Source organism: Malaclemys terrapin, chromosome 6, assembly GCF_027887155.1.
Source record: "Malaclemys terrapin pileata isolate rMalTer1 chromosome 6, rMalTer1.hap1, whole genome shotgun sequence".
Classification (NCBI taxonomy): Eukaryota; Metazoa; Chordata; order Testudines; family Emydidae; genus Malaclemys; species Malaclemys terrapin.
Window position 1 is genome coordinate 79,492,028 of NC_071510.1, and position 13,386 is coordinate 79,505,413.

Consider the following 13,386-nt stretch of genomic DNA (forward strand, 5'->3'; position numbering starts at 1 on the left):
TCCTTCTTTTCCTGGGCTGTGTTTATCTACTTAAATTTGCGTAATATTTTAAGTACCATGCACACTTAGATTGCTATACCAGGGAAAGTTAAGAGTGACAAGCTTAACTCTGAATTCCCTGTATCTGTGGTTTTAAATAAAACAATGATATTTTAAAACATTTTCCCTATACTTAATTTAATGGTCAATTGCACACAGAAAGATTTAATAAAAGCCAACCAAGTGCAATATCAATAAAATCAGACATCCCAAACAATTGACTATGATTGCATAATTGCTGGTGTCAATTACAGTTGAAGTTTCCAGCTATACAAAAGTCAAATATCAATACTGAGAAACAGATTGATTATTCTTAGTCCGTAACATTTGTATGATAATGTGGTTGTAAAAATCCGACTGATCAAATCTTTTTTCGTTTGTTTTAAGTTATCAACATGACTGAATAACTCCTCTAGTTACAACACCCTAACAAGAAAGGGTAAGTTACTGTAATAACTAGTGCGTAATTGGAAAGTAATAGGATCCAAAGTTTTTTATAAAAAAGTAACTGACTTTTTGGGGCTACCTGCTCCTATTTTAAAAGTTTATTGTAACTATAGGAGTATTCAAAGTTGACACCAATTAGGGACACACAAATAAATGGGGAGAAAGTTTATTGCAACTCACTGAAGAATGTCTGTGGCACAGGGATAAAGAAAGGTCTAGAATATTTCTTCTAATCTTACTTTATAAAACACTTATAATACAAGAATATTATTACCCAATCAAATTGTGCAACCCGGCTGCTAAGTCAATGCAGAAAAAACATGAGTAATTAAATTTAACAAAAAAAGGGGCCAATACGAAGCAATATTGACAAGCTAGGAAGTAGAGTAATTTAACATCTGAAAAGTCAATTTAAATTTTTTACTTTCTACTTTCAAGTTGAAACGGAAATTAAAAGAATGGAAATATCTTAAAGATTTATTTACAAAATTAGATAGTGGAATCTGAGACGATAATATTTCAACACTTGAAGACTAAGAACTACTTGCCATGCTCATTCTTTTTTTCAAAGCTAATGATCATTCCAGAAATCAAGTGAATAATTTGGGGAAATTTGTTTCTATTTTTAGGTTAAACCTCCTCTCCCTCACAATCCCACACTGATTCTTGACTCTGCTGCTTTTCTGTTTCTTAACTTCTACCATTTTCTTTGCCTATGGTCTTGCACTTCAGATACGGGTTTATTGGGAAATTTTCCTGCTTAAGGATTTTTTATATTAGTCTATATACATGCCTATTACACTGTTCCTCGAACAACAGATCAAAACAAGTCTTCTGACAACATCTATGTCTATCAGACTTTGGCTTTTGATAGAGTTGACCTTTTAACAAATATAAAATTTTAAATTCCAAGTAAAGAAGGATCATCCAGTCTCTGCAAGGCTGCAACAGCCAAAGATTGAATTTTGTAATGATGGTGGGCCTCAATCCATCACTACACTGGCTTGAATGAATTACCAGGAATTACCAGAACAGAGGACTGTAGAATTATGATCCCAGTCTTACACACCAGGAAGAGAAAGTTCTCCAAATCCCCAAAATACACTCATGAGGCTGACAGATTTCTGGGGTTTAGCATTGCCAATAGTGTCTTGACTGATAGACCTTGCTTCGGTTCTCCTGGTCAACGACAGGACCAAAAGTTTGTTACATTTAATTAGTTAAATACCAGATCTTCATAGAACAGCGGGCTTTGCCTCAGGAAATCCTCTACCGCAAAGAGCTTGTTCACACTGGCAAAAGACAAATTCATTAATTCTGGGAACCACAGCTTCCTCGCCTACTCAGAGGCTATAAGGATGAAGGGTCCTCAACACACAGAAATCTTCTGGAGAACTCTTCTCACCATGGCCCAGGGAGTGGATTAGTGGAGTGATGAACGGGAAAGATGTACTATAGATTAAAGATCCCATGGATTGCTTGTTCATCTGTTCTGCCTAACTTAGATTCCATGAACCTGAAGAACATCTGAAACCTGTCTTTCCTGAAGGCCATTAGCTCCACCTGTGGTTTGCTTCAGGCTTGACAGACTAGAATACTCTCAATCAGTTACTACTTTCTAGAGTTCAGCTGTGTCCTGTTCAAACAGTCTGCTGGTGAACTGCTTTCCCATTAGCTGTTAGCCTGAAGAGATTCAGCTTCCAAGATACCCACAGTTCTATTTTGCGGAGCCTGAACAATGTTACAATGTTAATGTCCATTGGCACACTATACGTTGGCCAGCATTCAAGTTTACACACAGCAAGTCTCATTCATATTAACAAGAACAAATACATTCCTTAAAACTGTAATCCTAGCCATAACTTGGGAAAGTGGCAAAGAAATGTTTTCACTCCTCAGCTCATAGAGAGCCTAATATCTAGTGCAATCCATTCCAACATGCATCAAATGCTGTTTCCATCAAACCCAGAAACCATTAGACACAACAGATTCCTTACTTTTTTCCCCTCTCCATTTTTCTCTTAAAACAAAAGATAAAATTAATTTGTGTTGGTACACTAAGAATATTGAATAATATGTAATATTAACTGCAATGACTGTCAGGGAACACATTCAGAACAATTCATTTTAAGTGACTCATTAACAAATAAGAGACCTCCCTAATGCTGTCGATAAGCCTATTCGCTACAATTCAAGATGTAAATTGTTTAATAGTAAGTTTTTCCATTTTGCAGCTCCATTTATTTCCTGATGCTTCTGTGTTCTGCTCTGGGTGCTGAAAAAGCTGATCAATGTAAAAAGTATTTTCAAGTAGTATACTTATTTTAAAACAATTAATGGAATGCAAGCAAATGAACACCAAAATATACTCATGACAGGTACATATATTCTGAACCACCTTAACTGCTAGTTAAGATTGATTGTAATGCAAACATTTAAGTCTGTTTGTATATGTTATAAGGACTTCTGCATCTATGTATACAGTAGCTATCACATTTTCAAATATGACAATAGGTACTCACCTAAAATGATTGACAACATTTGTTTTGCTAAGAAATGAAAGCACAAATGATCCTGGCCTCCGATCACTCTCTCGAATAAGGTAACTACCAGGTTTTCCGGCTTGCCGAAGACGTTCTTCTGCAATTGTTCTGTCAAGTTTTCCATGATACCACCTGAAAAAGAGTGTGAAATAAACAGGTGACTATAAAATAAAACTATCAATTCCAAAGTGTGGTCACAAGAAGAACATCTGGGGTATTGCAAGAGCTTTACTATAACACATTAAACATAAAACAACTGAACTCTGACATATCCAACTCTGATGGAAGTTTTCTGTTAAAATCATTGTTTATGAAGGCCCTTAAGTTCTGTCTATCACTACAGAAATTTAACATTCATTATTAGCTTAGCTCTTTTTAAAATGGTGATTTAATGCATCAATTTGCGTTTAACTGGATTGTTGGATTTCAGAACTCTCTTTTCAGCATGGTTTAATTCATTCATTTGCCCAAATCCATGCAATCTCAGACCTCATTGAAAGTTCCCTCTTAAAAACTCTCTAATTTAGTTCAAAATTAGAAAGAGGCATAAGATGCAAAGCAGGAGGAAGAAAGGGAAAGAAGATATCCAGAATCTGACATTTTGATTCAGATCCCTCTGTTCTGTAATGCTTGAAATCCAAGGAAGGATTCTGTTCTCAGCCAGAGACTTTGTGTAACAGTGAGGACACCTCTCCCTTAAGGCTGTGATTTTGGTGTTTTGCCACTAAGAGGAGCAGTACAGAATGTAATCCTCAGTATATCTTATTTCTGAAAATGTGAATCAATGAACTTTTTCCTTCCTTCCAGATAAAGGTTATCTGCAAAGGAAATAAAGGGATTGTGCCCCTTTTGGACTTTGTTATGTTAAAAAAAAAAATCAGATCTTTTTAAAAAAAAAATCTGACATATTAACATGAATCAGAATTGTAGGTGTCTCAGAAGACCCCCTGCCCCAGCCCTGATTCCCCTCCCACCCTCTGAACCCCTCGGATCCAGCCCAGCACCCTCCTACATCGCAAACCCCTCATCCCTGGCCCCACCCCAGAGCCTGCACCCCAGCCAGAGCACTCACCCCGCCACCCGCACCCATACCCCCTGCTCCAGCCCTGATTCCCCTCCTGCACCTCAAACCCTTCATCCCAACCCCCACCCCACAGCCCTCACCCACACCCAACCCCAATTTTGTGAGCATTCATGTCCCGCCATACAATTTTCATACCCAGATGTGGCCCTCGGGCCAAAAAGTTTGCCCACCCCTGATATAAAGTGACTGAAGTGAACAAAAGGGTTGTTTTGGAAAGAAGGAAACACACTAAGTGAGAAGATTGGATAAGCAGTGAGGGGCAGAGCTGTACATTACAATGGAAGTTTTAAATTATAAAAGGAGGTTTCCCCTAACAGTCCTTTATAAAAGAGACTTGCCGACTTATTGAAAACATGAAATCCTTTAACAACAACGTTGTTTCTATATCATTTCTGTTTGGGAAAATGTTCAGAAACTGAACTAAAGGACTCAGTTAGAAATCATGGGCTCTACTGACAATTGTGAATGAAAGACTTACCTAGGGTAAGCTATTTCACACCTGTATCTCGGTTTATTAGTCTGTAGAATGCATATGATTGCTATTGAGATAGATATTTGTAAAACACTGCTATCTTTAAATGAAATGTGCTGTACAAGTGCAAAGTTTTATTTCTCTTTCCTCATTAGTTAAATTTGGCAGAGAGCAGAATCATTTAGAGTTTATCTACTCCAGTTTATTCCCCACTTGAAATAATATTCCTGACATAATTAACTCTTCTAATAAATGGTTCTACTAATAAAGAAGAAGAAAACAAAATAATAGCAACTTCTCCATAAGAGATCAGGTTTTTTAGAATTATAAATATATAATATAAATCTTCTATTTTACATTTCTATAAAACATACTCAAGTATCTCAAGTTTTGAACAAAATGGAAAGATTTTGTCCTCCATAGTAGGCATACCACTACTTTTGGTATATTCTAGATTATTTCCTCTGACTCAACAGGATATACTTATTTTCTCCCACATAACTATATTTTATTACATTTATTACCAGATGAGTGTAAGTGACTTAAATAAATACTTTATCACAATTTACCTCAGAACAAAAAATATGGTGCATTTAATTTCATTTCTTATGCCAGCAGTTAAATTCAATCAAAGCTACAAGAACATATCTTTTCTGTATTTGAGTTACTATCAGCAAACACATAAGCTTGTATTTTTCAGGTTAGTATGTATTCTTTCATTAAATTGTTGTTCCTATGAAAATATGCTCTGACATCTGTTTTATTTAACTAAAAACTGATAGCATAACAGAGTCCATGGCAATAGTATATCATCAGTATTCAGTAGTGATGGCAGAAAACAGTTCAAGTGAATATCCTCAGGAAACCGCTGCAGATAGCACACATCTTTAGAAAACAGGATACACACTGAAGATATCATTACAGTAAGCAAAATGCTTTTCAGGAAATAGCTGCATTCTTTTTCCAGAGAAAGTACAATTTTAACACTAGATAGCACTGCCCCATTCAGAGAGGACATGCAGAAGAATTATATTCAAAGTTTTTCATAAATCAGTCTAAAATTTTAAATATCAACCTCCTCTTGTCTTTCAATGTGCGTCTTAGGTGAAGAAATATACTAGTACATGGTGCACTGTATTGTCTCTCCAAACCAGTAAGTATTATAAAACAGTAAGAGATAATTGAGTTACAGGTGTTACATATGTTCAGAATCTTTTATAAGCACATCAAATGAACAGTTATGGGAATGCTCGATGTACCTTTAACAAAGACAATAGCAATTTTCATTATTATACTTTTTTTTCCCATTGAAAAAGGTACTCGCAAGAATGAGCTCAGTCTTTCTTGTCTATTCAAAATGATGACCAGTCTAAAACCATGTCACTGTAAAAGTAAAAGAGGAAAACTCACCTCAAAAGGCAAAAAATACATTTATTTGGATTTTTACAAAGGCAGGCCGAACCTGCCGCGTCAGCGGGTAAATAAACTGGCCCGGCCCGCCAGGGTGCTTACCCTGGCGAGCCGCATGCCGAACATTGCCGACCCGTTATACAGTATTGGTTTAATACATTCATAAAAAGAAACAACTGGTCCCCCGACTGCATCACCTGCAGTTTCTGAATAAATTTAAGACGTAGCCCTACATAGAGAGCATTGCAGAAATCTAATCTTACTGAGACAAAAACAGATGGATAACCATTGCAAGATTCGCTTCTAAAAGAAACAGCTCCGTAGGTGAAAAAAGGCTTATATGATTGCAGCTTTAACCCAATTTCTGTGCTTATACAAAAACAGGTCATTTCAATCCTACTCTGTTTTATATCAATTTCCACTGACTTTCAAAGTGGCAGAGGAGATGCTGCTGCTCCTATGATTAATTTATTTCATGTAGTATTATAGGTGTTAGTCTACTTATGATACTACAGTTGGATGTGCAATTCTCCACTCCTTCCATGTCATGTTTTAATTCAAGGGAACATACTAACATAGAAATTGCCATACTGAATCACAACAATGGTCTATCTGGCCAGTATCCTGTCTCTGAGAGTGGCCATTATCAGATGCTTCGCAGACAGGTGCAAGAAACCCTGCAACAGAAAGTTATGGAGTAACATGCCTAAAGGGATAACATTTCTTACTAACTCCCATTATTTAGACAATTCCTTAAACTCTTATGCCTGAAGATTTACACAACTTGTTTTTAAAAAGTACTTATTATTGTAACTTACTATCCATATTTTATCAATCCATTTTTTTATTCTGACACCCTTTCAGTCTCACATTCATCAGAGTTCCCCAGGCTAATTATGTGTTGTGTGAGAAAATATTTCCATTTATCAGTTTTAAATTTGCTCCCTATTAATTTGACTTCATTTAATCTCCCTCACAACAACACAAAAGCTGTTTTCTGAGGTTATTTGATACATTCTGTTTATGTCTTGCTTTTCAGCTTCCATTGTTTAGAGACATGCATCCCATCTGAAAATTATTATTGTCTCCTCAGGTAGTCTCCATGTCAAATCTAAGGAATGTAATTTCTTTATTTCTGACTTAAACAACTTTTTACTAGCTCTCTCTTTTTTAAATTTAGATTTAAAACATTTTAATACATTCTTTTCAGTCAACATCTTAAACTATTTTGCTATTTATGATCTATTATTAGCTTGGACAATTAAAATTAAGTTATTTTCATGCTCTATCACAATATAGTAGTGTTTATATTTAAACTCCCTGCTAGGGTATTTGTATCTCATAAAAAGCTGTCTCACAGAAAAAACATGAACTCTTCTTCTGTGCATATTAAGTTTTAAAAAGTTTATTTTTAATCAAACCGGATTTCTGAACCTAAACTGTACCTAGAAACATAAGATGGGCACAAATGTTTAAAATATGTATTACAAGCTATCACGTAGTATAACCAAATAGGTTTCAGAGTAGCAACCGTGTTAGTCTGTATCCGCAAAAAGAAGAACAGGAGTACTTGTGGCATGCATCCGAAGAAGTGGGCTGTAGTCCACGAAATCTTATGCTCTAATTAGGGTTACCATACGTCCGGATTTTCCCGGACATGTCCGGCTTTTGGGGGCTCAAATCCCCGTCCGGGGGGAAATCCCCAAAAGCCGGGCATGTCCGGGAAAATCGGGAGGCTCGGCCGGGGCCTCTTTGTGCGGGGCCGGGGGCATGGTGCCGGGCCGGGCCCGCGGGGCTGGGAGCCGGCCCGTGGGGCTGGGAGCTGGGAGCCAGCCCGCGGGGCTGGGAGCCGGGCCGGGGTCGGGGAGCCGGGAGCCGGCCCGTGGGGCTGGGAGCCGGGCCAGGCCCGCGGGGCTGGGAGCCGGGAGCCGCCGGCCCGCGGGGCGGGGAGCCGGGCCGGGGTCGGGGAGCCGGGAGCCGGCCCGCGGCGCTGGAAGCCGGGAGCCGGCCCGCGGTTGGGGAGCCGGCCCGCGGGGCTGGGAGCCGGCCCGGGGTCGGGGAGCCGGGAGCCGGGCCGGGGTCGGGGAGCCGGGAGCCGGGCCGGGGTCGGGGAGCCGGGAGCCGGCCCGCGGGGCTGGGAGCCGGGCCGGGGTCGGGGAGCTGGGAGCCAGGAGCCGGCCCGGGGGGCTGGGAGCCGGGGGTGGTCGGCCAGGGCCCGAGCCGACCCAGGCTGGAGCCGCCGGGGGCCAGCCTGGGCCGCGCCTCCTCCCCCCCACACTCCCCCTTACCTGCTTCAGGCTTCAAGCAGGGGAGGGGGCGGAGACTTTGGGAGGGGGCGGAGTTGGGGCGTGGGCGGGGTTGGGGGCGGGGCCAGGGCCCCCGGGAGTGTCCTCCATTAGGAGGCACAAAATATGGTAACCCTAGCTCTAATAAATTTGTTAGTCTCTAAGGTGCCACAAGTACTCCTGTTCTTCTTATAACCAAATATGATTTCCTAAAAGTTCTGTACTATACTTATGTGCAAACATGGACTCTCAAAGTAAATTTCACTCCAGTCTAGCTTTGTTTGACAAATTCATTGACTTGCTCTGGCACGTCAGCTCACTTGAAATAGTCACATGATTATTAGTTCCTGGCCTACTCCAGGATATTCTCATTCTTCCAAAGCATATAGCATCTCCTTCCAGGAGAAATCATGAAAACTTATTCCAAAACTTACAGTCACAAAATATAGAGGATAATGAAGCAAGAGAGATTAAACATGCAAACAAGAACAAAAACAATACAACTTAACTTTTCTCTCTTATCCCCGGGAGGGTTGTTGGGTGTGGATGGGAGAAGTACAAAACAGGGTTTTTTGTTTGTTTGTTTGGGGGAGAGGAGGGGTGTGTGTGTGTGTGTGTGTGGGTGTGGGTGTGGGTGTGTGTGTGGGGGTGTGTGTGTGGGGGGGTGTGTGTGTGGGGGGGTGTGTGTGTGGGGGGGTGTGGGTAGAGGGGAGGGATTGTTATGGAGTTGGGGAGTGTTCCCCATGCAGACTCTGGCTGAACCCTAGCCTCTCCCATTTTGTCAGGCACATCTGTCTCTGTTCCCTTGTGTTGCTGCATACCCACTCTGCCACTCCCACTCCCCCCATCCCCATGTGTCTCTGCACCCCATTCCCATTCAGCCCCAGCTCAATACTGTCACCCCGTTAGCCCTTCTGAACCCAAGTCTGTGACTCCCCCAGCAACCCCATGTTCCCAGCTATATCCGCCCCCACGCCCATATCCTATGCCTCACCTGGCCCCATGGGCAGGGCCAGGCAGGGCATGGTGAGGAAGGCAGCCTCTGCTCCTTTCCTTTCCACATCTGGCTGCTCCAACCTATGACCCAGCTGCTCTTCTGATGCCACATCAGCCCCGATGGGCAAAAGGTGTAATTGCAGCGTGACCCCTCCCCCCACAGCTGCCCTTCGGCCTGCCTGTCAGAATCAATTACTCTGCGGGGTAATATCCTTGGAAGACTTTATTGTATTAATGTTATATATTATTGTAGGCCAGCATTGTATGGATTATCTCCAGTGGAAGATATGAGACTTGGAAGTTCAAAAGACTATACTGAAAGTGTGTCATACAACTACGGACTTTGGGGACAATAAGGGTATGTTTACACTGCAATGTAAGCCCAGAGTTTGTGGGACTCGAGCTGATTTAGTGTTTGTAAACCAATGCTTGAATGGTCATAATGAGTATTAACCCTAGGTTTAGAATTTCTGGACCAGGATCTTACACCGGCACTCAGGCATCTACCCTGCACTACAAAGACCCAAGTCAAACCAGCCTATCCCAAGCTTTCTTACACCCTTCCCAGGTGTAACTTTTCTAGCCATTTGTTTGTGGAGAACTGTGGGAAAACCTGTCCGTCCTGCGACACTTTACAAGAAGTTGTCATAGCCCGCCAATACATCCTTCTGAGCTATCTTTTGGGTCTGCATACTCCTGGCAACCAGAGCCAGCAACATAGAGGAGTCACTATTTGAAGACCGTCCTGCTTGGGCTTTTACTTCTGTTTCAGGAAACAGACAGAGCATCCATGAGACACCGGAGGGATATTTGGCAGCATTTTAAGATATACTAAAGGCATCTGTTGGAGAATGACGACAACATAGATGTGGCAGGGCAGACTTGAACTGGCTGATGCTGCTCCCAACTCTCAGTATAACTGCTAATTCCTCCATGTAGACCAGCACTTCTGGAGCAGGGCCACAAGCACAAACTGGTGGGATCACATCATTATGCAGACCTGGGATGACCAGCAGTGGCTCCAGAATGTTCTCATGAAAAAAGCTACATTTCTGGAGCTCTGTGGGCAGCGTAATCTGACCCTCCAGCATCATGACACACACATGAGGCCAGCTGTGCTGGTCCAGAAGCAGGTTGCTATGATCATCTGGAAGCTGGCAAGCTGAGACTGCTACATGTCCATTGCTAACCAGTTTGGTGTTGGAAAGTCAACTCTCAGTAAAGTGGTGGCGGAGGTTTCTGGGGTAATCAGATTTACCCAAAGGTGGAGTGCATAAACAGTATCCCCAAAGTAATTACCGGGTTTAAGAGAACGGGGTTTCCAAACTGTGGCAGGGCCATTGATGGGACTCATCTGCCCAGCGTTTGCCGTCTTCAAGGAGCATGAATACATAAACCACAAAGGATACAACTCTATTGTTATGCAGGCCTTTGTGGACCACAAATGCAGATTTATGGACACCAACATGTACTGCACTGGAAAAGTTCACAATGCCAATGTTTTCCACCTATCAGGCGCCTACTCTCATAGACAACCTGGGACACTATTCCGAACAAATGACATTGTCCTAGAGTAACTGTCCCCACAATTATTCTAGGGGACCACATGTAATCCCTTTTGCCTTGTCTTCTGAAACCATATTCTAACCTCAGAGGCCCTGACAAAAGAAGATTTAATTACATTCAGGAGGTGGAGAATGGTGGTTAAAAGCACATTTGGCAGACTGAAATCTTGCTAGTACTGTTTACCGAACTGTTTGGATTCCAATGTCATCAATGCTGTCCACATTATTGTGGTTTGCTGTGCTCGTCACAATCTTTGTGAATCCAAAGGTGAGTCATTTGCCCCCGAATGCACCTATAACAGTAAGTAACTGGTACACTCAGCCAGAAAGTGCACCTCTCACAGCTGGAACAGGATGCACACTGGCAACAGAAATCAGGGATGCTTTGGGCACCACATGATGGACTTGTATGAACCAATGGAAGGAGAATAGTACATTTACAGATGAAGTACTCTCGCAGGACTCTACGAATGGGGGTGGGTTGGATACTGTCAAATTGTAACTGTGGATGAGATGACTGCTTACACCATGGGGGAATGGTATTTCATGTGACATGAATTGTGGATTTTCATTATGGACTGATCTGAACAGATGCACTGAAAAAATGTATTTGGCTACAACTTCCAAGTTGTGCTTTATTATTTCTTTATCTTTACTCTTCAAAATACACATTATATGATGCAATGCAGTGATGGTAGTAAATTTTTTAAATAAAATAAAAGCCTTTGTGAACATGGCCTTATTATGAAAAACAATATCAAGCACAGTTTAGCAGGCCAGCTGCCATCATGATGCCAAAACTCCAGTAATAAACCAACACCAAAACCAGTAATAAAGTGCATAACAAACATTGAACAGTGCAAAACAGAGAAACCAATGCAAATGAACAAATTCTCTACTTTTCCATGTCCCGTGGCCCCCATTCTCTTTCACTTTCTAGCACGCTTAGCACACACTTGGTGCTGCTGCAGAGGGTACATTTGCCCTGTTCAGTTAGCATTCAATTCTGGTTGCACAGGCCACCCAACTGTGGTATTGTCCAATGCATTCTTGGTTTGCAGGACATGGTACCATGGAGGGGACTCAGGACATGGTGTCAGTGGAGCAGGAGCCTGAAATCCTGTGACCATTAGCGTAAGCAGTCTCTCGATCAGGTCTTTCTGCTGTGTTCCATCTTTGTCCCTTAGGCGACATTCCTGCTCCAGCAACTGCATTGCAAGTCTCTTCTTATGCTCTGCTGTCAATGCCTTTCCACTTGCCATGAATCTTTTCCCCTTTGGTACTGCACCTGTTTGTTGCCTCTGTCCAGGACGTCCACCACAAGCTCACCACTGAACACTTGGTCTGTGACCATTCAAAATCCCATGCTCCTGGTGCAGTGTGGCTGGGCTGCTGAGGTGAAGAGGCCTGAAAGCAGACAAAAAGTATATACTGTCTCATTACTTCAAAAAAGGTTCAATGCATCCTCAGAGAAAAGTGCCTGTGCAATCTCAAGACCACAGTTTTACTTTGAAGAACTCAGCCTGAATACAATCTTAGAGGAATGCTTCAGCTCCTCCCAGAAGCTCCATAGACACAACTGAGGACTTTTCTACACTTAAAACGCTACAGAAATGCTACAGCGGCACAGGTGTGCCACTGCAGCTGTGCCACTGTAGTGCTTCAGCATAGACACTACCTACACCGGCAGGAGAGATTCTCCCATCAGCATAGGTAATCCACCTCCCCAAGAGGCATTAGGGATAGGCAACACCAAAGTACTAGCATGCATTCCACCATTAGTTGATACACACTGCTACAACAAAAATGGGATTTGGTCATAAACCAGAAATCTCTCCCTTTCGTATATTAACAACATGGACTCAGAACACTTACCAGGCTCCAGGGCTATTTCTGATTCTTGTTTCTTCTGCCAGTTCCATGGCAGGCTGCTCCTCCGGGGGTCAAACAGCTCCTCCAAGAATCCTCCTCAGGATCGGTGTGAGCACCAGAGTCACTTGCTAGTGTGATCTGGTGCCTGCTGACTCCCCTCCAATCCTATATTAGATTTGGGGTTCAGAAGGTAGCCATCCCAGCTGACTAAGCTATTGTGAACCACTTGGGGGTTCAGTGCTTATAACAGTACCCAGCTCCCAGCCAAAGTCTTTGTAAAAGAGGCAGGATGACAGGGAGTTCCCAGAGGTGTAGATCTCAAGATTGGCTTTCCAGTAGTCGCTCTTCAGACGCTTATGTTCCCTGCACAGGTCACCAGTCCCTTGAATCCCCAACACTACCAACTTGTCTGCTATTTCTTGGTACACATGATTATTTCTGATACTCTTGCTGAATTCAAACTTCTTGTCACACCAGATACTTACTAGAACGGACTGTGGTCTCGTGACTCGGTAGCAGCGATCTTGGTAAAGGACTTCTTGTTGGTGGCCATAGGCAATACAGGAGAGTAAAATTTTACTCTTGAGCTTGCAGCTCAGAGTAAAATAGAAGGGTTAAATGCCAAGCAGCTGCACTTGAACCAGGAAGTTGCTTCTGTTTCCTGGGAGTTAAT

At 42.2% G+C, this 13,386-nt stretch overlaps 1 protein-coding gene across 1 annotated transcript in view; it reads right to left on the reverse strand.

The window, feature by feature from the left end:
- The window catches only part of RASA1 (RAS p21 protein activator 1), a 108,824-nt gene that overhangs the window by 77,000 nt on the left and 18,438 nt on the right, over positions 1-13,386 (reverse strand). The window contains exon 2 of the mRNA XM_054031735.1: positions 3,009-3,161. Coding sequence (XP_053887710.1) covers positions 3,009-3,161 — 153 coding nt within the window. The remainder of the gene's footprint in view (positions 1-3,008; positions 3,162-13,386) is intronic.